Source organism: Sprattus sprattus (genome assembly GCF_963457725.1).
Source record: "Sprattus sprattus genome assembly, chromosome: 1".
Classification (NCBI taxonomy): Eukaryota; Metazoa; Chordata; class Actinopteri; order Clupeiformes; family Clupeidae; genus Sprattus; species Sprattus sprattus.
Window position 1 is genome coordinate 28,302,150 of NC_137920.1, and position 24,696 is coordinate 28,326,845.

A 24,696-nucleotide genomic window follows, 5' to 3' on the forward strand; every position below is an offset into this window, starting at 1 on the left:
ATTGACTGCCAGTGAATATAAAGATATTGGCAAATATGTACATTAAAAATGCAAGCAAACACTTCTTGCGTTGTTGTTGGATAAGATTATACATTTTGTACGTCAAGCGTCTATATACTGAACGAATTTCTGAATTAAGGCAAAAACGCTCGTAGAGTAGGAGAAGGGCTTTGTACTTTGAATTTTAGGCGCCACCGGAATCAGGGCGTTGAATACCAATCAGCGGTAGCCAGCAAGTAAACGTCATCAGGGGGCTGGTCGAGGTTGTAACCTATAAATACCCTGCTTGCTTGCGTACTGGCATACTCCTAGCATTGAAGCAGACTTTGCAATGGCAAGAACGAAGCAAACCGCCCGTAAGTCCACCGGAGGAAAGGCTCCGCGAAAGCAGCTCGCCACCAAGGCTGCTCGTAAGAGCGCACCAGCCACCGGCGGAGTGAAGAAGCCCCATCGTTACAGGCCCGGCACAGTGGCTCTGAGAGAGATCCGTCGTTACCAGAAGTCCACTGAGCTGCTGATCCGCAAGCTGCCTTTCCAGCGTCTGGTCAGGGAAATTGCCCAGGACTTCAAAACCGATCTGCGCTTCCAGAGCTCTGCTGTCATGGCTCTTCAGGAGGCCAGCGAGGCTTACCTGGTTGGTCTGTTTGAGGACACCAACCTGTGCGCCATCCACGCCAAGAGGGTGACCATCATGCCCAAAGACATCCAGCTGGCCCGTCGCATCCGCGGGGAGCGTGCTTAAGTTGATCCCGACAACGTCAAGAAAAACAAACGGCTCTTTTAAGAGCCACCTAAATAACTCATGAAAGCTCATTTTCCATCCAGTGTTGGTACACACGCTATTTAATAGCCCACGCACATACTATACTCTAGCTACTACCATACAGTATGTTTAGCCCCCCAGTAGAAGTCACGGTTGAAAGCCGACGCTAGAATGACCGAAAATTCTTTTTACCATATACACTATGTGTAGGGCATATAGTAGTAGTATTACTAATAACCTTTATATTTGTATAGCACCTTTCATACAGAACAATGCAGCTCAACGTGCTGAACAGCAACGGATGTACGTGCACAGTGATGCCAAACAATTTAAATCAAATAAATATAAAATAAAAATAGTGAGTGCATACAAATTTAAGCTATAACATGATAACTGCAGTTGTATTTGTTTCAAGATCAGTCAGAACCGAAGTTAAAGACTAAGGTGAAGCGATACCAAGAACTACATCTGATGGAAGACAGCACCATATGCAAAACAATGTTCCTAAACATTTGCGACGTACTCTGCAACTCCCTGTCACACGCCTGTTGTTGACAAAAAAAGACGAGTGCAACATCTGGAACCGTTGGGTTTTTTTTTTTTGTGTTACGTTGTTGCGGCCAGTGTATCGAGTCATCTACACGCAAACTTATTGTATAGTGCAGTGTGTTGCAGTTTGTGTTCTCTGCATTGCAAAACTGCTCCACATATGTCGTTTCGGTTTTAGAATTAGGCTGCAGTTGACGTACAACATTAAAAATGCGCACAAGGTGCGTATTTCGAGCTCAGAATTCGGTTTGATCATCGTTCATATTACAAAAATGTGTGATAGTGGAGTCTTATGTGATTTTCCGAAACAAGGTAGGCGCAACCCTCTCTAGAGGAACATCCTGAAAACATAAGGAGATTTTGATTATGTTGGAACTGCTTTTCAAAGACAATGTGGGTGGCTCTTAAAAGAGCCTTTGGGTTGAAAAGCGTAAAACGCTTTACTTGGAGCTGGTGTACTTGGTGACGGCCTTGGTTCCCTCAGACACGGCGTGCTTAGCAAGCTCGCCGGGCAGAAGCAGACGCACTGCAGTCTGGATCTCCCTGGAGGTGATGGTGGAACGCTTGTTGTAGTGAGCCAAACGGGAAGACTCTCCAGCGATACGCTCGAAGATGTCGTTCACGAAAGAGTTCATGATGCCCATGGCCTTGGAGGAGATGCCAGTGTCGGGATGGACCTGCTTCAGGACCTTGTACACGTAGATGGCATAGCTTTCCTTCCTGGTCTTTCGGCGCTTCTTGCCGCCTTTGGCTGTGGTCTTGGTCACGGCTTTCTTGGAGCCCTTCTTCGGGGCGGGCTTTGCTGGCTCAGGCATGATGCTTTCTGTATGAGGATTCAGACAGAACTGCGGTACTGCATGCAGTCGTGCCACCTCTATATATACAGCACTCTATGCTAATATTTCACCTAGGCCAGCCATGACCAGAATCCCAGACGATGGTTGGTTACTTTGAAGCGCAGGGGCGGGTCCGTCTACTAAGCCCGCTCTGACCACAGAAAGATAGTTTAGTCCGCACTTCCCCTTCTTTTGTCATCTTCCCGCACTTTCTGAGCTACCTTGGCATGACCAAAATGAAGTCAATATACGAGACCTGCGGCATTAATTAAGCCTCATTGTTAGTGATACATATTTTCAATAAATCTGCATCGTAAACACTGACAAAGTCTTTATAGGAGAGATTCAAGTAGCCTATACGTGCATCCATGAAAGTGAGTTGCAGCATATGACTCAATAACTGAATCGTTTTTTTTCTTCAGTTAGAATATCTACATGTCAAAAAGACTAAGATGTGAATTTGATTATTGGTTTGATTATTGGTTCAAATTTGGTTTCCATAGGAGTGCTCCCTGTTATGGGAGTTACAGTTTTTTTTTCAGTTGTCCTGTATGTCCTATGTTATCCCAAACAGATTAGGAAAAACTCAAAAAAGGTTTGCCGTGTATGACTTTGTAGGGGGCCCCAGAGTATCTTCGTGGGATTTTGTTGGTGAGATTGTTTTTTTCATTGACTTTTGAGTTCCCTGGCAATGGCCTGCATTTTACATTGCCTCACAATACTTTTGCAAACACACTACTCTTGGTATATTCGCCACTTCCATATAACGTGGATCAGCTCATACAATTGTACTTTTGAACTTGGTATTGCATGTGGGGATATAGCCATGCTTATCATTAAGCAGTAAAGCTATGAAATCAGTGGGAATACATTTACAATGAACCTAACAGGAGAAGGCTCACTAAAATAAATAATTATGCATTTACAGTGGCTGTTGGCCGTGTTGTGCATTGTAGGTTATATTCAGTATTAGTGCGCCATAGTTGACATCTTACACCACACATTGGTATTGAACATTCCCATTTTTCAATATAAACGCAATTGGAATCATGTTTTACGTAAGTATTTGGGTGGCTCTTAAAAGAGCCTTTGTCTCAGAATGAGGTGAAAGATTATTAACCTCCAAAACCGTACAGAGTACGACCCTGGCGTTTCAGAGCATAGACGACATCCATTGCGGTCACGGTCTTTCTCTTGGCATGCTCGGTGTAGGTGACGGCATCACGGATGACGTTCTCCAGGAACACCTTCAGCACACCACGGGTCTCCTCGTAGATGAGGCCAGAGATACGCTTCACACCGCCACGACGAGCAAGACGCCTGATTGCGGGCTTAGTGATGCCCTGGATGTTATCACGAAGAACCTTACGATGACGCTTGGCGCCCCCTTTACCGAGTCCTTTTCCTCCTTTGCCTCTTCCACTCATTGTCACTGTTTTAGTTTTACAGCAATGTGTGCACCTCAGCGTGTTGTACGAGGTCTTATATCCATCTGGAGGACCTGTTTGAAGACTATAAACACTCCTCCTCGTCCGTCCCTCCTACTTTTCTCTACTGGTGTTGGCGCGTACATGCAGCAAATTGTACGTCACCTTGACACGTCATTCAGTATTCAAAGTACATAGAATTTAAGTGGACGGTTATATCCAATCCTCTTTGTCTAAAATGTAACTATTATGACCGACCGAACCACTAAAAGGATCCATGGCCTTTGGGAGCTCGACTCTTTGTAACCCATACAGTCCATTTTATAATAGTTGTTTTCATAGTAAGGCTACGGGATCTGTCTTTAAAGTGGTGTATGTAACCCTCTTTCTCGCTAGCCAACTACCCATGATGGTGTGCGGTCTTTCAAATGCATTGTTCCTATAAAAACAATTGGTCGTAATGAGTAATGTATGCTTCAAGCTCAAGCTACGTTTGCAATATTTTCAGCTGAAGATGTAAAGTCTATCAAGGTTTTAAATCCCCACCAACCAATTAAGCAATGAACACACATGGTATGGCAGTATGTATTCACCTGCTTTAGAGCCAGAAAGAAAAGTTAATCTTTAAGTGAAGTTTAGCCAGAGTGGCTGATAATAAATAAACAGTGTGTTGTTAATACATCTTTAATAAGCTATTAAATTCTATTTAAATTAAATACAGCTGACGGATCCCCAAAAAATTGAAATATGCTTGCAGAATTCTGCTCATCGTTGTTATTTTTGTATCATTCAAACATGATTACAAGCCGGTCCATTAGATACTTTGTATCACCTAACCACTTCAGTTTGTTCCATTTTAAAGGTGTTCGCAATACATGGAGATTCTGGGACTTTGTGATTATTGTGACCATTGAACTGACATATCTGGAAACCAAGCTGCAACCTAAACTGGAAGGTGTCGTTTTAACTATTGCATGCGTTAAAATATTCAGTGATTTTGGAGATCACGCACAAAAGGAAAGGAGGATATCCAGCAGGCGCCAAAATGAAGCAACGTTTGTCTTCCCGCAGGACCTACACGTTGATTGGCTCTCAGTATTCTCGCCTCAACCACTGAGGCAATGAGCAACGCTGAGCTTGAGGAGAATAAATACACTCCCCTCCCCGTTTTGCTACACTTCAGTATTCGGAAGAACCCATACAACTCCTAAAATGAGCGGCAGAGGCAAAACCGGTGGAAAGGCTAGAGCAAAGGCCAAGACTCGCTCCTCTAGGGCTGGACTCCAGTTCCCCGTGGGCCGTGTTCACAGGCTGCTCCGCAAGGGCAACTATGCTCATCGTGTTGGTGCTGGTGCTCCGGTCTACATGGCTGCAGTGCTCGAGTATCTGACTGCTGAGATTCTCGAGTTGGCCGGCAACGCTGCCCGTGACAACAAGAAGAGTCGTATCATTCCCCGCCATCTGCAGCTGGCTGTGCGCAACGACGAGGAGTTGAACAAGCTGCTCGGCGGAGTGACCATCGCTCAGGGTGGTGTACTGCCCAATATCCAGGCTGTGCTCCTGCCCAAGAAGACCGAGAAGTCCAAGTAAATCTGACCTCTAAACTATCAAACAAAGGCTCTTTTAAGAGCCACCCAATTACTTTTTAAAAGTTCATTCCAAGTTGCTTAAAGTGCCACTCTGCCCCCCCACCAATTGGCACATACACCTATCAGAAAAGGACTTTATGTTGTTTTCTTTAATAACTGGTGTAGCAGGCACTGGTCAATGCCATTCATGTTACTTGCATTTATGTAAACACTAGCAGCCTAGCTTGATTTTGATACATACTTGAACATAAACACACTATATTTAGACACTCAATGTACTACCATTGGGTTGTCTGGACACAGCCAGAAAGACCAAACTACCTCAGCCAATGTATAAACAACATAATAATTGTCGAGGTGACATAAGGTTAACTATACATTCAGAAACGTCCTGTTGATGCCCATTGTTGAGATTTTTGTGAGCCTCTAGTTGTTCAGGGTCTATGGTGGCCCATATTAAAACAATGAGTCAAAGTCTCGTTTAACTTTTTGAAACGTTTGAAACTATTGCTACTCCACGTATGTATCGCCACAATCTGTTCTTTCACCTTTTAACTAGTCTTTCACTTTTGGTGAGATGTGAGATCATTGGAACGTTTATTGACTTAAGCAATGTGAGACATTTAGAGGGAAAATCACTATTTGGTGGAGCTGTTAACAATTCATGAACATTTGAAATCTGAGACTGCACCCTTCTATTTGTAAGACATGAGAAGCCTTCTTTAACAATTTGTTGGATTTTAAAAGCTTGTGTAAAATCGTAACTAGTAACTACTGCCATCAAATATAAGGGGAGTAGAAAGTGTAAGTTAACCCCAAGCTCTGAGCCTAACACACCACCTTGTGCGATGGTGACACCACAAAGTAATTTGTTCAACTCCTCGTCGTTACGCACAGCCAACTGCAGATGAAGGGGGGATATCCAGCCCCCTGCATTTTTCTGAAAAAATAATCATCAAAATCAGCATGGCAAGGCTCAGGGAGATTTTAAACATTAAATGGTGTTTTTCTCTGTGTCACAGTTAGAGAAACTTATTTTCTTTGTGAAACTGTCCTCCTCTTCTCCTATGTTGATGTCTGCTGCGATGGGGAATAGTGAAGTGCATGGCGTAGAAAAGAGTATGACCTGGACCAAGTGGGACTTATAGTTCAGTCTGTGTAAGTCTATTGTGCCTTGCTAGTGAGGCAGGGTTTAGTGTGTAGGCAATCCAACGGAAATACCTGATGATTCAAAGGCATGCAATCTTATAACATGTACACCTGCAAGTAATATCTCTTATCGTTAAACTTCCTCTCAGTCCTGTAACCCATCCACGCCTACACTATACCATGATGTATGGAACAATATCATTACAGTTTTTTCTTGATTGCAGAAGCACATTTTTGAAAACAGGGCCCTGTTTTTCAAAACACTACACACAATTAGCACCACCACACACCCAATTAGTAGAACAATTCACATCCTTTGCAAAATTAAACATGCATCTAAAAACAATACACTAATTTATCAAAACAAATTGCGTTACCACAAACACACTAAAACACACACACATACACACACACACTCAGACACACAAACACACACACACACACACACACACACACACACACACACACACACACACACACACACACACACACACACGCATGAAACATATAACTTATCGTTTTTTTCACAACATGCCTACGGTTCCTGTCGGGCAGGGGGGCATTATCCACATCACAGGCAACTGACCTGAATGTTTATATTTGTGTGTTGTTGTTGCTTTGAGATTTTACTTGAAAAGTGTCTGCAACAACTGAACATTGTGTGTAGTGATTTGACCAGGTGATGTGTAATTGACATTAGAGTGTAAAGCAGGAAAGTCAGAGTCTATACAGATAAGGGAGTGTGAAGAAATGCCAAATTGGGTCGACTGATTGGTACATGAAGTTTTTTGTGTGAAACACTGTAATTCTGTTTGTACCAGTAACACACTGCTGCTCCAAACCTAAAACACTTTTAGCAATTCTACACCTCAGTGATTAGAGTGTAAGTGAACGACACAGGAAAAGTGCAAATATACAATACATTCACCAAAGTTTTGTACGATTGCATAAACACTCAAATCAAAAGTATTACACAATGAACAAAACCTTACACTCAAGGAGCAAAACATATGCCCAGATTTGCACCACTATAAGCAGATGTCGCATTTCTACTTCTCAGTGATTAGGGTAGTGTAAGAGAAGTACACAGAGAAAGTGCAAATATACAATACATTCACCACAAGACCAATGCTGCGGAAAATATAATTAATTTCTCTCCATACACCCAAAACCAGTCAACATTGAGAATCACAACAACGAGTTTCCCAGTTGTCATGCTATTACAGTAGTGTGCATAACACTTTAAGCTCAACAAATATCAGACCAACATATTCTGTATCCAGGTTACAATTGCAGTAAAACTAAAATAAAAGATCTGAAAATACAGTACAAATACGTTTTTTTTTTCTTCTTTCCAGAATGAGTGCCAGTGTTGACTGAGAGACATGATGGACATTATTGAAAATGGTATGGTCACCGCTCATTTTTGGGTTCAGTATAGTACAAACCTGAAATCGTCCCAAAGGCACGAACTGTATTCGACCATATGGGCTACAACTTTGATTGTCTTTAAATGTATCTGTATTTACGAAAGTGTTCAAAGTGTTTGTTTCCAATAAATGTTCAAAATGTCTGCATTCCCATTAGGATGTGTGTCTGCTGTGATGTCGGATCGGCCGAATATGTCTGGCAGCCATGTGTTTCACTAAGTCCAAACAGATCCCATCTGAAAAGCACAGATTCGCACAGGGTACTTTATTACCGATTATACGGGTCATAGAGGTCCATGGTTTGTTCTATTGCTCACCGAGGTGCAAATGCCAAATGATTTTACAACTTTTTTAGAGGAGTTTTCCTCAGAAAAGAAATATGGGTTGCCACGACGCCCCTGTCACTTCTACGGTTCTCTGTTCGTTGAAACACGGAAAGGGTGAAAATGCGAGGTAATTTAAGTTTGCTTTAAAGTGCAAGGTGTGAACTTCACAACCGACATCTTCATATCCGCACATTTTGTTTCGTTAGACACATTTTGTTACAAAATGCGAGTGGAGAAAACACAAGCGAGTCCATCACGGAAGAGAGGAATGGAGAGCTCTTTCAGTTGAGTCTCAACGGTTCTCATGCCTATCTTAAATACAACCCGCTGGCGACTCGTGGTACTCGTTCACTCGATTCTCTCGTACTCTGATCGTTAGACACCACGAAACTATGGCTGAAGTTGCCCCAGCTGCCGCGCCTGCTAAGTCTCCCAAGAAGAAGGCACCAAGGCCCAAGAAAACCGGACCCAGTGTGGGCGAGCTTATCGTCAAATCCATCACTGCATCCAAAGAGAGGAAGGGAGTTTCTCTGGCTGCCCTGAAGAAGGCTTTAGCCGCTGGTGGATACGATGTGGAAAAGAACAACGCTCGTGTCAAGGTGGCCATCAAGAGTCTCGTCTCAAAGGGCACACTGGTTCAGACGAAAGGAACTGGCGCGTCCGGCTCCTTCAAGCTGAACAAACAGGCAGAGGTGAAGAAGCCTGCGAAGAAGGCTCCCGTCAAAGCCAAGAAGCCGGCAGCAAAGAAGCCCGCTGTAGCCAAGAAGCCCAAGAAGGCAGTGGCAAAGAAGCCCGCAGCTGCTGCAAAGAAGTCTCCGAAGAAAGCCAAGAAACCCGTTACGCCCAAGAAGGCAACGAAGAGCCCCAAGAAGGCCAAAAAGCCCGCCGCACCCAAGAAGGCAGCTAAGAGCCCCAAGAAAGCTAAGGCAGCGAAACCCAAGGTGGCCAAGCCTAAAGCCACCAAGGCGAAAAAGGCTGCCCCTAAAAAGAAGTAAATATTGCGCTTCGCGTGCTGCTCTTTGTAGTTACAGTTTTTTACAATTGTTAAAACACATTCTTGAAACAGTCACTCATTTTCTCTAAACTCTTAACACAAAACCTCATCTTCAAGCACTATTTACAAAACCTCTAAATTCTCTTGCAAAATTAAACTTTCGCCTCATAACAATTTTACCTGTGCTCAAAATCAAACACTGCTGTCAAATCATAAACAAAGTGTTCAAAATTGTATACACTTTCAAGCAGTCAGTAAACAATACACCAAAAAATAGAAAACACACTGTTCAAAACATATAGTTCTCAGGAAGAAGTAAAAAATGTTTTACCTCAAAACAAATTTCATATTTATCTATCATTGACTTTTGATGAATGAAAACATGTTCTCTCATAGTGGCTATACAAATGTTTAAGAAATTACTACTTTGCTTTGCTCTAATTTGTGTTGGTTCTTTCTCCTTCTTGTACCCCTATAGTACTGTACCCTGCATCTCACTACTCACAACTCACTTTTGTTCTTTGTTGATATGAACCTGCAACCAGTCAAAATCTATTGAGCAATCAGTATTGTTACTGTACCAAATAGAAAGCACAATGTTCAGGGCTTGTTTACGTATTGTCCTTATACAGCCTACAATGCACTGTAGGCCTACTACAATATATACTACCACAGTTACTGTAAAGGGACACAAATCAAAGGAGTCAACGTGGTGTTTACTTGTCCTCCTCCCCTCACATAGTTTCTTCTATTCATTCTCAGACTTTCTCCTTCCCACCTTCAACAACCTGTTTGCTCCCTAAACTGGCTCATATTGTGTCACATCATTTGATACAAGTTAAATCAATTTTGAGTGGTTGTGTTCAATCAATGACATTTGTTCTCTATTTGTATTTGATTGTTGCCACTCGTGTTCACCATTATGGATGACATGTGAATTAGAGTGCAGAAAGTGTTTTAAGACTGAGAATGTGTTTAGAGTTTTGCTGAAAAGTCTAAGTGAGACCTGCAAATTGTGTTTTACCATGATAAATAGTTTAAGGTATTGACAACAGACTGCCCAATTAGCTACATGAGTTCATGCAACTGAGAACTTTGTTCAGCAAGTGGGTTTTAGTGTTTTAGCAATTGTAAAAAACTGTAAACAAAGGCTCTTTTAAGAGCCACCCAACATTTCATTTGAATGCATCTCTTCCTACACTGGTGATGGTCAAATCTAAAAAAAAAAAAAAACATGATTTTGCACCTCATATTGTTAATTGCAGTCAAAAGAGAGAGAGAAAAAAACTGCTTCGTTTATATTTGCTTTGTTAATGTGGAACGCCTTGGGTCTCTCAAAAGCATTACACCTGCATTGTGACATGCACGTTGATAAGGTTACACAAAGATACATTGAATTCATGAACCATCTACATTCCATTTCAACTCACAAAATATCTCAAGACGAAAAACATAAAAAGCTTGTTACATTGTAACCAATTTCAGTACAATGATTACGTAACAGTGGGTGTTATCCATTGTTTTACCAAACACGTCACACAAATATCCAGTTGACTCCTCAACCAGCTCAATTTGACTCATTATTCGCAGATAAGAGTCGTTGACAAAATAGAGTGATTTATTAAGGCCATTGAAATTCAAGATTTTCGAGAAGAAGCGGGAAAGGGAAGGATAGAAAGCGGCCGACACCAAACTAAGCTTGACCTGATGTCACATGGTAAGCTATAAATTGATTGGCTCTCAGTACGGTGGTTTCAGCCAGTGAAGGAGGGAGACAAAGCATATACACAGAATACTGGCTCACCGTGTACCTTCACATTTGTGCTTAGAAATATTGATGGGAAGTTGGGATCATTTTACTGACTCGGTTCCTTGAATGTCGTTTACTCAACATTTTATAGCCAGTTCCATGGCCTTAATATGTCCACTGCAAACACGTATCATATTCTCATGAAGTTAAGTGTCATGAGAATCTCTTCTGAATGTCCGGAGAATGGATGCAACTGAGAAGCGGCTTATGTTTGGTTGAACCCTCTGGCCAGCCTCATGTATGGTCAAACCCATGTTGACCTCATGGTTGAACACATTGGCCTGAATCTCTAAAGAGATACAGTAATGGCTCTCTTTCTTGCTCTTCCTCTTCATCCTTTTACTCATTCTCCTTCTCCTCCTCTTACTCTCACTCCTCTGCCTCTCTGGTCACCTCTCACTGCAATGTTGCCATAAATTGTTCTCCAAACCAGGAGCTTATGTTTTGATTTAAAATTGCACAACAGCTTTGGAAATGGAAGTTTTGCTATTTGAATAGCAGTGGGTTCTGTCTGAAAACAAGGAGGTTTTCGCATTGATGAAGTGTGCAAAGTAGAGAGGATGGTGTTTAGTGTTTTGAAGAAAGTGTGGTTAACAATTGAAATCTGTGTCTAAAGCAGAGAATTTTGTGTTGTGTTTTGAAGAGTTCATATCAACAAAGAACAAGTGCGTTGTGAGTAGTGAGATGCAGGGTACAGTACTATAGGGGTACAAGGAGGAGAAAGAACCAACACAAATTAGAGCAAAGCAGAATAGTAATTTCTGATACAATTTTAGCTACTATGAGAGAACATGTTTTTGTTCATCAAAAGATGACGGATAAATATGAAATTTGTTTTGAGATTAAACATGTACTTTTCCTTGAGAACTATATGTTTTGAACAATGTGTTTTCTATTTTCTGGTGTATTGTTTACTCACTGCTTGAAAGTGTATATCATTTCGATCACTTTGATTATGATTTGAGAGCAGTGGTTGATTTTGAGGCGAAAGTTTCATTTTGCAAGGGGATTCAGAGGATTTGTAAATAGTGCTTGAAGATGAGGTTTTGAGTTTACAATTTTGAGAAAATGGGTGACTGTTTCAAGAAATGTGTTTTAGCAATCATAAAAAAAACCTGTAACTCATCTGCTGCATTTCTATAGTGTTTGGAGTTTTTTACGATCGGATACACACAATTTTGACTGCTTGGTTTTGTTTTTTAATCTCCTCACACAATAAGCACAACCACACACCCAATGAGCAAAACACCTCAGATCCATTGCAAAATGAAACACTCTTGTAAAATCTATACACTCATTTACAGTTTTTTACGATCGGATACACACAATTTTGACTGCTTGGTTTTGTTTTTCAATCTTCTCACACAATAAGCACAACCACACACCCGATGAGCAAAAACATCAGATCCATTGCAAATTGAAACACTCTTGTAAAATGTATACACTCATTTAACAAAACTATAATGTCACCATATGAAACACACACATTGCATATACTGAATTCTGTTTGTACCACTTACACACTTCTGTTATAAACCTTAAACACTTTTAGCAATTCTACTTCTCAGTGATTAGAGTAGTGTAAGTGAAGTACACAGAGAAAGTGAAAATACACAATACAGTAAAAACACTACCCAAGACTGATGAAAATATGATTTACGTAATTCTCTCCATATACCCAAATCAGTCAACATGTCAACACGGAGAATCACAACAAAACATGTCCCAGTGTTCATGCTACTTCAATAGTGTGCATAGCACTGTAAGCTCAGCAAATATCAGACAAAGGTGAAAAGATGTTTCCAATAAAGTTGCATTTTACCCTGATGCCTTTTTAGGATTTGTCAGTGTCGCCAGTGTTGACTGAGAGACCTGATGGACATTACTGTATTGAAAATGGCATGGTCACCGATAATGTTCGCTTGAATTTATCTGAGCCTGATAGCATTACGTATTTGCCAAAAGCATGTTTATGATCTCTCTATCTTGTTCTTGCGTGAATATGGGCCTGTCCTCCTTTCAAGTTTATTTGATACATTTGGTCTTCTTCTTCTTTGAGCACATTTTCCTCCTGCTTCAGGTCTTCCTCTTCCTCTACTTCCACCTTGACCTCGGCCTCATGGCATGGCCTCGGCCTCTTCCTCTTCCTCCTCCTCTGTGGATTCCCCCTCTCACCCTCACTCTTCTTCTTCTTCTGATTCCTTCCATTTTGGTTGAAGACAGATTACAGTTACTCATCTGCTGCATTTCTATAGTGCTTAAACCTGTTTGTTGTGTCTACAATTGCAGTTTTTTTGCACAATCGGATACACACTAAAATCAAAAGTGTAACACAATTATCAAAACCTTCACTCAAGGAGCAAAACAACGGCTCAGATCTGCACAACTATAAGAACATTTCAACATCACACTTTTTGCGAAACCATACACACAAGTGATTTGCAAAGCACTAAACACACTTTTATGCTTTAGGCACAGACGTGTATCAAGAGGTCACTTCCTTACAATTCCAAAACGCTCTGTCAAGTTACCACACGTATGAGCCGGTCAAATAAACACAGCCTTCAATGCCCAAACACAACAAACAGGTTTAAGCACTATAAAAATGCAGCAGATGAGTAACTGTAATCTGTCTTCAACCAAAATGGAAGGAGTCAGAAGAAGTGGTGAGGGTGAGAGGGGGAATCCACAGAGGAGGAGAAGGAGGAAGAGGCCGAGGCCATGCCATGAGGCTGAGGTCAAGGTGGAAGTAGAGGAAGAGGAAGACCTGAAGCAGGAGGAAAATGTGCTCAAAATGTATCAAATACTGTAAACTTGAAAGGAGGACAGGCCCATATTCACGCAAGAACAAGATAGAGAGATCATACTGTAAACATGATTTTGGCAAATACGTAATGCTATCAGGCTCAGAGAAATTCAAGCGAACATTATCGGTGACCATGCCCTTTTCAATACAGCAATGTCCATCAGGTTTTTCAGTCAACACTGGCAACCTGAAGTCCTAAAAAGACATCAGGGTAAAATGCAACTTTATTTGTACTGTATTTTTTCTGATTTATTTTTTTTTGACTGTAAATGGAATTGTAACCTGTACTGGAAACATCTTTTCACGTTTGTCTGATATTTGCTGAGCTTACAGTGTTATGCACACTGCTGAAGTAGCATGAAAACTGGGACATGTTTTGTTGCGATTCTCCATGTTGACTGATTTGGGTATATCTATCTATAAATCCAGGAATCTGTGTGTGTGTGGGTTTGTGGAGTGTCAGTCTGTCTAGGGCGTATCTCCCTGACGGTAGATACGTTAGTTATGAGATTTCTCATGTAGCTTACGCATGTCATGAACCTGTGCATCCTTGCTTTTGAAGATTTTTGAATTTATAGTTTTCGAGATATTTGTATTTTACCGTTTCCCGTAGGAAACAATGGGTTATCTTTTCCCGTAGCAAGTCCCACTGTGCACCGAAATTACGTCACAATCAAACAAGCTATGTCACGCTCAGAACCTATAAAACCGGATGGTCAAACTCGATTGTCAGTTTTTGCAACAAGACAATTAGCTAAGTGGCTTATTATTTACACATACTGGAACAAGAAAACACAGACTACATACGGCAGTGAAACAAGGTGAGTTTCCTATAGAAATACTCTGATCTGAATAAGTGCAGTCTGAATGGAAACCATATGGGACCATCATACCTTTCAGAGTAGTCTGTCTAGGGCATATCTCCCTGACGGTAGATACGTTAGTTATGATATTTCGCATGTAGCTTACGCATGTCATGAACCTGTGCATCCTTGATTTTGAAGATTTTTGAATTTATAGTTTTTGAGATATTTGTATTTTACCGTTTGTCGTGCATTGGGTTTAGCGACGCTAAACCCAATGCATTTCAATGCACGGCAAACGGTAAAATACAAATATTTCGCGAACTATACATTCAAAAATCTTAATCTTATTGGTTACCAATGGTCTTACATTAAAGTGTTCTCAGAGATTCTAGCCCCGGATCTCAAAATAATGATATGTAAAAAGTGCCCCGTATTACTTCAGTCTAACCTGTACCTATGTGGAGTGCAAACATGTCTTGCTATTACACTACCCAACAGCTACACCTACGTCTGTTAACACTACATAATTCCTACGGGCACTGCACTAGTAGAGAGAATTACGTAAATAATATTTTCAGCATTGGTCTTGTGTAGTGTTTTTACTGTATTGTGTATTTTCACTTTCTCTGTGTACTTCACTTACACTACTCTCATCACTGAGAAGTAGTATTGCTAAAAGTGTTTTAGGTTTATAACAGAAGTGTGTAAGTGGTACAAACAGAATTCAGTATATGCAATGTGTGTGTTTCATATGGTAACAAAATATGGTTTTGGTTAAATGAGTGTATAGATTTTACAAGAGTGTTTCATTTTGCAATGGATCTGATGTTTTGCTCATTGGGTGTGGTTGTGCTTATTGTGTGAGGAGATTGAAAAACAAAACCGAGCAGTCAAAATTGTGTGTATCCGATCGTACAAAACTGTAAGCAATCATGTGTTTGGGCACTTGATGGCTGTTTTAATTCGACCGGCTCATAAACTTGACAGAGTGTTTTGGAATTGCAAGGAAGTGACCTCTTGATGTACGTCTGTGTCTAAAGCATAAAACTGTGTTTAGTGCTTTGCAAATCACTTGTGTGTATGGTTTCGCAAAAAAGTGTGATGTTTAAATGTGCTTATAGTTGTGCAGATCTGAGCCGTTGTTTTGCTCCTTGAGTGAAGGTTTTGATAATTGTGTAATACTTTTGATTTTAGTGTGTATCCGATCGTAAAAAAATGTAAACCTGTTTGGTGTGTCTACAATTAAGCTGTCATGTGTTTGCGCACATACAGTTTTTTACAATTGCTAAAACACTAAAACCCACTGGCTGAACAAAGTTCTCAGTTACCTGAACTCATGAAGCTAATTGGGCAGTCTTGTCAATACCTTACAGTATTTTTTCCATCGCTAACGAGCGCTTACCTATACTTAAAATACTTTTTCTAAACTCTTAACACAGACTTACACCTACAAAACACAATTGGCCAAATAGATCATTTTCTTCTCAAAAGCACATTTTGTTAACTATATACTCTTCATTTCAAAATAGAAGACATCTTTCTCTGCACACACTAACTTTACCAAAACACTGGACATCTGACTCAAAATGAAATTATTCTTTCAAAGAATAACTCTTGTTTTCACTTCACAAGGAACATGCAGCCAATCAAAGTACACCAGGTTTCAAAATACTGGCTATTGTCGACATTACAAAAACTGCATAAACTTTTATGTTTCAGTTTTACAGGTATTTGCATGCAAAACATGCAATCCACTGTTTTTTTGCGCCAAATGTTTTGGTTGGGAACTGTATATCCACATGTAATGTTCACATTCAAAAGCATTCCAGTAAAAAGCGAATCAGTTTTTTTTTTTCTTCACTGTTTACTCTAGGAGGTATAGTAGAAATACTGTTTAGTATGATACAACAGAAAACGTTTTACAGTATTGTTTAAAGTTAACAAAATATCCATGAACAAAAAAGCAACAGCAAAAAGCCCAGTAAAAAGGGAGTACTAAAAAAACCCACAACATTCCTTTATCTAATCCCTGCGATCTTCAGGGTTAGGCCACAAGTTTTCATCCACATCGCATCTGATGTTATCCAAGGCGATACACCTTGACTCGCTCACTGTTCCTCTCAAAGGGAGCAGTGTAGAGCTGTTTCATCCGCACTCTGTGTTTGGACAATGTCCGCGTAATGGTTGCGAGGCTGATGCTATTGATATTGTGAAATATCTCTTGCTCCTCCAAAATTCTGCTTTGAATCTCATGCAGTTTAATTGCATTATTTGCAACAACCATATCTACTATGGCAAGCTCTTGTTGATGATTGAGGAGCTTTCCTCTTCCCCCAGAGGGAGGAAGACGTTGCATTCTTTTGAGGGACAAAAAACATCAACATATGCATTACTGTATGGCCTCATTGACATGTCAAGTGAGAATAGAAACAATCCATGTAAAATGCAAACTTACCTGTTGGTTTGTTGAAAGATGCGTATAATTGACGCAACCGTTGACCGCCTCAAATTGGGCTGTACTCTTTCACCAGCCTCTCTTAGTGAAAGACCGTGGTTTATCACATGGCACGAATTCCATCACTCACTACTGCCCTTGTAGCCCTTAGAATGCCACCACCACGCATTCTTATACCTCTACCTTGCCCTCTCCTTAGGCCTGCTCTTCTCCCTGGACCTGCTCCTCTCACAACTCCTGCTCCTCTCACTACTCCTGCTCCTCTCACTACTCCTGCTCCTCTCACTTCTCCTGCACCTCTCACTACTCCTGCTCCTCTCACTTCTCCTGCTCCTCTCACTACTCCTGCTCCTCTCACTACTACACCTCTCACTGCTCCTCTCACTGGGCCTGCTCTTCTCCCTGGGCCCCTTGCTCTAACTCTTCCTCGTCCAGACATCTTTTTCGGTTTCTGTTTCCAAAAACATCATTCCTCAAAGTCCTCCTTTTACTGTATACCTAAGTAATGCCATTGATTCTAAGCCAGACTGGAATCAGCTGTGGTTGACACAATATACCCAACATACATCAGCTGTGTGTCAATTACAGTTTTTTACAATTGCTAAAACACTAAAACCCACTGGCTGAACAAAGTTCTCAGTTGCCTGAACTCATGAAGCTAATTGTGCAGTCTGTTGTCAATACCTTAAACTATTTCTCATGGCAAAACACAATTTGCAGGTCTCACTTAGACTTTTCAGCAAAACTCTAAACACATTCTCAGTCTTAAAACACATTCTGCACTCTAATTCACATGTCATCCATACTGGTAAACACAAGTGGCAACAATCAAATACAAATAGAGAACAAATGTCATTGATTGAACACAACCACTCAAAATGTATTTAACTTGTATCAAATGATGTGACACAACCAATATGAGCCAGTTTAGGGAGCAAACAGGTTGTTGAAGGTGGGAAGGAGAAAGTCTGAGAATGAATAGAAGAAACAATGTGAGGGGAGGAGGACAAGTAAACACCAGGTTGACTCCTTTGATTTGTGTCCCTTTTACTGTGGTAGTGTATATTGTAGTAGGCCTACAGTGCATTGTAGGCTGTATAAGGACAAAACGAAAACAAGTTGTATGGCCCTGAACATTGTGCTTTCTATTTGGTACAGTAACAGTACTGATTGCTCAATAGACTTTGACTGGTTGTAGGTTCATATCAACGAAGAACAAGAGTGGGCTGTGAGCTGTGAGATGCAGGGTACAGTACTATAGGGGTACAAGAAGGAGAAAGAACCAACACAAATAGGAGCAAAGCAAAGTAGTTATTTTTGATACATTTGTATAGCTACTATGAGAGAGAACATGTTTTCATTCATCAAAAGTCAATGATAGATAAATATGAAATGTACTTCTCCCTGAGAACTATACTATACCTGTACTTCTCCCTGAGAACTATATGTTTTGAACAGTGTGTTTTCTATTTTGTGGTGTATTGTTTACTGACTGATTGAAAGTGTATATCATTTTGAACACTTTGTTTATGATTTGACAGCAGTGTTTGATTTTGAGCACAGGTAAAACTGTTTTGAGGCAAAAGTTTCATTTTGCAAGAGGATTCAGAGGTTTTGTAAATAGTGCTTGAAGATGAGGTTTTGTGTTTAGAGTTTAGAGAACATGAGTGACTGTTTCAAGAATGTGTTTTAGCAATTGTAAAAAACTGTAATGGCTCTGTTTATTTGACAGGCTCATAGGTGTGGTCATTTGACAGTCAATGTTTTGGAATTGCAAGGAAGTGACCTCTTGATATACTTCTGTGTCTAAAGCATTCAAGTGTGTTCAGTGTTTTGCAAATCACTTGTGTGTATTGTTTCGCAAAAAGTGAGATGTTGACATGTGCTTATAGTGGTGCAATTCTGAGACGTTGATTTGCTCCTTGAGTTAAGGTGTTGATAATTGTGTAATACGTTTGATTTTAGCGTTTATCCAATCTTAAAAAACGGTAAACAATCGAGAAAAACTGTAAGCAATTGCATTACTCATAGGGGTGGTTATTTGTCAGTCACTGCTTTGGAATTGCAAGGAAGTGACATCTTGATATATATCTGTGTGCAATAATATAAATGTGTTTGGTGTTTTGCAAATCACTGTGTGTAATGGTTGGCAAACAGTGTGAGGCTGACATTTAGCTTATAGTGGTGCAAATCTGGGCCAGGTTTTGCTCCTTGAGTATACAGTTTGGATAATTGTGTAATGCTTTTGAATTTAGTGTTTATTCAATCATAAAGAAATGTTAGCACTAATGTGTTTTTTCGCACTTGATGGCTGTGTTTTAGCAATTGGCTCATAGGTGTGGTAATTTGACAGTCGGTGCTTTGGAATTGGAAGGAAGTGTCATCTTGATATTCTTCTGTGTCGTAATGAATGCAAGTGTGTTTAGTGTTTTGTAAATCACTGTGTTGTTTCTCAAAAAGTGTGCACTGACGTTGTGCTTATAGTGGTGCATCTCTGGGCCGGGTTTTGCTCCTTGCAAACGACTTGGATAATTGTGTTATACTTTTGATTTGAGTGTTTATTCAATGGTAAAAACTTTAAGAGCCACCCACATCTATTTGAGAATGGGCATTCCCAGGCTCTATTCGGCATGATGCACAAATGTAATGGGTGAAAGTTGGACTTGATGTTTGCAGATAAGATATAAGCATGGAAAATAGGAACTGCCTATGGCTTTCTAAAGGAATATGAAGTTAATGTGAAAGGAGCATTTCAAGTTTCTGTACTGTAACATACAAACTCACATCTATTTAGTGAAAGAGATTCACACATATGTGCGGTAAAGGTGTCCAAGTACATGGATTGGTAACTAGACCATGCATTTGGGACACTCCTGAGGTCGCTGGTTCTAGGTTTTGAATCTGATTCCAGTCTCAAATGCCTGTGTGTGCCCAACACACAGTACTCTGAAAACCACAGTTGCTAACTATGACCCCCTTTTCCCACAATGAAAATGTATAATACATTTGATAATACCAAGTTAACTTAAAGTTTAGTATCATAAGGCATTGACTGCCAGTGAATATAAAGATATTGGCAAATATGTACATTAAAAATGCAAGCAAACACTTCTTGCGTTGTTGTTGGATAAGATTATACATTTTGTACGTCAAGCGTCTATATACTGAACGAATTTCTGAATTAAGGCAAAAACGCTCGTAGAGTAGGAGAAGGGCTTTGTACTTTGAATTTTAGGCGCCACCGGAATCAGGGCGTTGAATACCAATCAGCGGTAGCCAGCAAGTAAACGTCATCAGGGGGCTGGTCGAGGTTGTAACCTATAAATACCCTGCTTGCTTGCGTACTGGCATACTCCTAGCATTGAAGCAGACTTTGCAATGGCAAGAACGAAGCAGACCGCCCGTAAGTCCACCGGAGGAAAGGCTCCGCGAAAGCAGCTCGCCACCAAGGCTGCTCGTAAGAGCGCACCAGCCACCGGCGGAGTGAAGAAGCCCCATCGTTACAGGCCCGGCACAGTGGCTCTGAGAGAGATCCGTCGTTACCAGAAGTCCACTGAGCTGCTGATCCGCAAGCTGCCTTTCCAGCGTCTGGTCAGGGAAATTGCCCAGGACTTCAAAACCGATCTGCGCTTCCAGAGCTCTGCTGTCATGGCTCTTCAGGAGGCCAGCGAGGCTTACCTGGTTGGTCTGTTTGAGGACACCAACCTGTGCGCCATCCACGCCAAGAGGGTGACCATCATGCCCAAAGACATCCAGCTGGCCCGTCGCATCCGCGGGGAGCGTGCTTAAGTTGATCCCGACAACGTCAAGAAAAACAAACGGCTCTTTTAAGAGCCACCTAAATAACTCATGAAAGCTCATTTTCCATCCAGTGTTGGTACACACGCTATTTAATAGCCCACGCACATACTATACTCTAGCTACTACCATACAGTATGTTTAGCCCCCCAGTAGAAGTCACGGTTGAAAGCCGACGCTAGAATGACCGAAAATTCTTTTTACCATATACACTATGTGTAGGGCATATAGTAGTAGTATTACTAATAACCTTTATATTTGTATAGCACCTTTCATACAGAACAATGCAGCTCAACGTGCTGAACAGCAACGGATGTACGTGCACAGTGATGCCAAACAATTTAAATCAAATAAATATAAAATAAAAATAGTGAGTGCATACAAATTTAAGCTATAACATGATAACTGCAGTTGTATTTGTTTCAAGATCAGTCAGAACCGAAGTTAAAGACTAAGGTGAAGCGATACCAAGAACTACATCTGATGGAAGACAGCACCATATGCAAAACAATGTTCCTAAACATTTGCGACGTACTCTGCAACTCCCTGTCACACGCCTGTTGTTGACAAAAAAAGACGAGTGCAACATCTGGAACCGTTGGGTTTTTTTTTTTTGTGTTACGTTGTTGCGGCCAGTGTATCGAGTCATCTACACGCAAACTTATTGTATAGTGCAGTGTGTTGCAGTTTGTGTTCTCTGCATTGCAAAACTGCTCCACATATGTCGTTTCGGTTTTAGAATTAGGCTGCAGTTGACGTACAACATTAAAAATGCGCACAAGGTGCGTATTTCGAGCTCAGAATTCGGTTTGATCATCGTTCATATTACAAAAATGTGTGATAGTGGAGTCTTATGTGATTTTCCGAAACAAGGTAGGCGCAACCCTCTCTAGAGGAACATCCTGAAAACATAAGGAGATTTTGATTATGTTGGAACTGCTTTTCAAAGACAATGTGGGTGGCTCTTAAAAGAGCCTTTGGGTTGAAAAGCGTAAAACGCTTTACTTGGAGCTGGTGTACTTGGTGACGGCCTTGGTTCCCTCAGACACGGCGTGCTTAGCAAGCTCGCCGGGCAGAAGCAGACGCACTGCAGTCTGGATCTCCCTGGAGGTGATGGTGGAACGCTTGTTGTAGTGAGCCAAACGGGAAGACTCTCCAGCGATACGCTCGAAGATGTCGTTCACGAAAGAGTTCATGATGCCCATGGCCTTGGAGGAGATGCCAGTGTCGGGATGGACCTGCTTCAGGACCTTGTACACGTAGATGGCATAGCTTTCCTTCCTGGTCTTTCGGCGCTTCTTGCCGCCTTTGGCTGTGGTCTTGGTCACGGCTTTCTTGGAGCCCTTCTTCGGGGCGGGCTTTGCTGGCTCAGGCATGATGCTTTCTGTATGAGGATTCAGACAGAACTGCGGTACTGCATGCAGTCGTGCCACCTCTATATATACAGCACTCTATGCTAATATTTCACCTAGGCCAGCCATGACCAGAATCCCAGACGATGGTTGGTTACTTTGAAGCGCAGGGGCGGGTCCGTCTACTAAGCCCGCTCTGACCACAGAAAGATAGTTTAGTCCGCACTTCCCCTTCTTTTGTCATCTTCCCGCACTTTCTGAGCTACCTTGGCATGACCAAAATGAAGTCAATATACGAGACCTGCGGCATTAATTAAGCCTCATTGTTAGTGATACATATTTTCAATAAATCTGCATCGTAAACACTGACAAAGTCTTTATAGGAGAGATTCAAGTAGCCTATACGTGCATCCATGAAAGTGAGTTGCAGCATATGACTCAATAACTGAATCGTTTTTTTTCTTCAGTTAGAATATCTACATGTCAAAAAGACTAAGATGTGAATTTGATTATTGGTTTGATTATTGGTTCAAATTTGGTTTCCATAGGAGTGCTCCCTGTTATGGGAGTTACAGTTTTTTTTTCAGTTGTCCTGTATGTCCTATGTTATCCCAAACAGATTAGGAAAAACTCAAAAAAGGTTTGCCGTGTATGACTTTGTAGGGGGCCCCAGAGTATCTTCGTGGGATTTTGTTGGTGAGATTGTTTTTTTCATTGACTTTTGAGTTCCCTGGCAATGGCCTGCATTTTACATTGCCTCACAATACTTTTGCAAACACACTACTCTTGGTATATTCGCCACTTCCATATAACGTGGATCAGCTCATACAATTGTACTTTTGAACTTGGTATTGCATGTGGGGATATAGCCATGCTTATCATTAAGCAGTAAAGCTATGAAATCAGTGGGAATACATTTACAATGAACCTAACAGGAGAAGGCTCACTAAAATAAATAATTATGCATTTACAGTGGCTGTTGGCCGTGTTGTGCATTGTAGGTTATATTCAGTATTAGTGCGCCATAGTTGACATCTTACACCACACATTGGTATTGAACATTCCCATTTTTCAATATAAACGCAATTGGAATCATGTTTTACGTAAGTATTTGGGTGGCTCTTAAAAGAGCCTTTGTCTCAGAATGAGGTGAAAGATTATTAACCTCCAAAACCGTACAGAGTACGACCCTGGCGTTTCAGAGCATAGACGACATCCATTGCGGTCACGGTCTTTCTCTTGGCATGCTCGGTGTAGGTGACGGCATCACGGATGACGTTCTCCAGGAACACCTTCAGCACACCACGGGTCTCCTCGTAGATGAGGCCAGAGATACGCTTCACACCGCCACGACGAGCAAGACGCCTGATTGCGGGCTTAGTGATGCCCTGGATGTTATCACGAAGAACCTTACGATGACGCTTGGCGCCCCCTTTACCGAGTCCTTTTCCTCCTTTGCCTCTTCCACTCATTGTCACTGTTTTAGTTTTACAGCAATGTGTGCACCTCAGCGTGTTGTACGAGGTCTTATATCCATCTGGAGGACCTGTTTGAAGACTATAAACACTCCTCCTCGTCCGTCCCTCCTACTTTTCTCTACTGGTGTTGGCGCGTACATGCAGCAAATTGTACGTCACCTTGACACGTCATTCAGTATTCAAAGTACATAGAATTTAAGTGGACGGTTATATCCAATCCTCTTTGTCTAAAATGTAACTATTATGACCGACCGAACCACTAAAAGGATCCATGGCCTTTGGGAGCTCGACTCTTTGTAACCCATACAGTCCATTTTATAATAGTTGTTTTCATAGTAAGGCTACGGGATCTGTCTTTAAAGTGGTGTATGTAACCCTCTTTCTCGCTAGCCAACTACCCATGATGGTGTGCGGTCTTTCAAATGCATTGTTCCTATAAAAACAATTGGTCGTAATGAGTAATGTATGCTTCAAGCTCAAGCTACGTTTGCAATATTTTCAGCTGAAGATGTAAAGTCTATCAAGGTTTTAAATCCCCACCAACCAATTAAGCAATGAACACACATGGTATGGCAGTATGTATTCACCTGCTTTAGAGCCAGAAAGAAAAGTTAATCTTTAAGTGAAGTTTAGCCAGAGTGGCTGATAATAAATAAACAGTGTGTTGTTAATACATCTTTAATAAGCTATTAAATTCTATTTAAATTAAATACAGCTGACGGATCCCCAAAAAATTGAAATATGCTTGCAGAATTCTGCTCATCGTTGTTATTTTTGTATCATTCAAACATGATTACAAGCCGGTCCATTAGATACTTTGTATCACCTAACCACTTCAGTTTGTTCCATTTTAAAGGTGTTCGCAATACATGGAGATTCTGGGACTTTGTGATTATTGTGACCATTGAACTGACATATCTGGAAACCAAGCTGCAACCTAAACTGGAAGGTGTCGTTTTAACTATTGCATGCGTTAAAATAGTCAGTGATTTTGGAGATCACGCACAAAAGGAAAGGAGGATATCCAGCAGGCGCCAAAATGAAGCAACGTTTGTCTTCCCGCAGGACCTACACGTTGATTGGCTCTCAGTATTCTCGCCTCAACCACTGAGGCAATGAGCAACGCTG

At 41.1% G+C, this 24,696-nt stretch overlaps 8 protein-coding genes across 8 annotated transcripts; 4 read left to right on the plus strand and 4 right to left on the minus strand.

The window, feature by feature from the left end:
• Positions 1-331: 331 nt before the first annotated feature.
• Positions 332-742, plus strand: LOC308372732 (histone H3.2; the record flags this gene model as incomplete). Its single annotated transcript, XM_080848029.1, has 1 exon — positions 332-742. One exon carries the CDS (start codon positions 332-334, stop codon positions 740-742), a length of 411 nt encoding a protein of 136 aa, XP_080704155.1.
• Positions 743-1,752: 1,010 nt separating this feature from the next.
• Positions 1,753-2,127, minus strand: LOC308372742 (histone H2B 1/2-like; the record flags this gene model as incomplete). The annotated part of the gene is made up of 1 exon (XM_080848040.1): positions 1,753-2,127. One exon carries the CDS (start codon positions 2,125-2,127, stop codon positions 1,753-1,755), a length of 375 nt encoding a protein of 124 aa, XP_080704166.1.
• Positions 2,128-3,197: 1,070 nt separating this feature from the next.
• On the minus strand, positions 3,198-3,575 carry LOC308362687 (histone H4; the record flags this gene model as incomplete). The annotated part of the gene is made up of 1 exon (XM_080835416.1): positions 3,198-3,575. The coding sequence occupies one exon, from the start codon at positions 3,573-3,575 to the stop codon at positions 3,264-3,266; it is 312 nt and encodes a 103-aa protein (XP_080691542.1). The 3' UTR covers positions 3,198-3,263.
• A 1,212-nt stretch (positions 3,576-4,787) lies between these two features.
• Positions 4,788-5,184, plus strand: LOC308373698 (histone H2A-like; the record flags this gene model as incomplete). Its single annotated transcript, XM_080849307.1, has 1 exon — positions 4,788-5,184. One exon carries the CDS (start codon positions 4,788-4,790, stop codon positions 5,163-5,165), a length of 378 nt encoding a protein of 125 aa, XP_080705433.1. The 3' UTR covers positions 5,166-5,184.
• Positions 5,185-8,461: 3,277 nt separating this feature from the next.
• On the plus strand, positions 8,462-9,064 carry LOC308366955 (histone H1-like; the record flags this gene model as incomplete). The annotated part of the gene is made up of 1 exon (XM_080840766.1): positions 8,462-9,064. The coding sequence occupies one exon, from the start codon at positions 8,462-8,464 to the stop codon at positions 9,062-9,064; it is 603 nt and encodes a 200-aa protein (XP_080696892.1).
• An 11,254-nt stretch (positions 9,065-20,318) lies between these two features.
• LOC308366965 (histone H3.2) lies at positions 20,319-20,729 on the plus strand (the record flags this gene model as incomplete). The annotated part of the gene is made up of 1 exon (XM_080840778.1): positions 20,319-20,729. The coding sequence occupies one exon, from the start codon at positions 20,319-20,321 to the stop codon at positions 20,727-20,729; it is 411 nt and encodes a 136-aa protein (XP_080696904.1).
• A 1,010-nt stretch (positions 20,730-21,739) lies between these two features.
• On the minus strand, positions 21,740-22,114 carry LOC308366971 (histone H2B 1/2-like; the record flags this gene model as incomplete). The annotated part of the gene is made up of 1 exon (XM_080840791.1): positions 21,740-22,114. The coding sequence occupies one exon, from the start codon at positions 22,112-22,114 to the stop codon at positions 21,740-21,742; it is 375 nt and encodes a 124-aa protein (XP_080696917.1).
• A 1,070-nt stretch (positions 22,115-23,184) lies between these two features.
• On the minus strand, positions 23,185-23,562 carry LOC308361708 (histone H4; the record flags this gene model as incomplete). Its single annotated transcript, XM_080834135.1, has 1 exon — positions 23,185-23,562. One exon carries the CDS (start codon positions 23,560-23,562, stop codon positions 23,251-23,253), a length of 312 nt encoding a protein of 103 aa, XP_080690261.1. The 3' UTR covers positions 23,185-23,250.
• Positions 23,563-24,696: the final 1,134 nt, after the last annotated feature.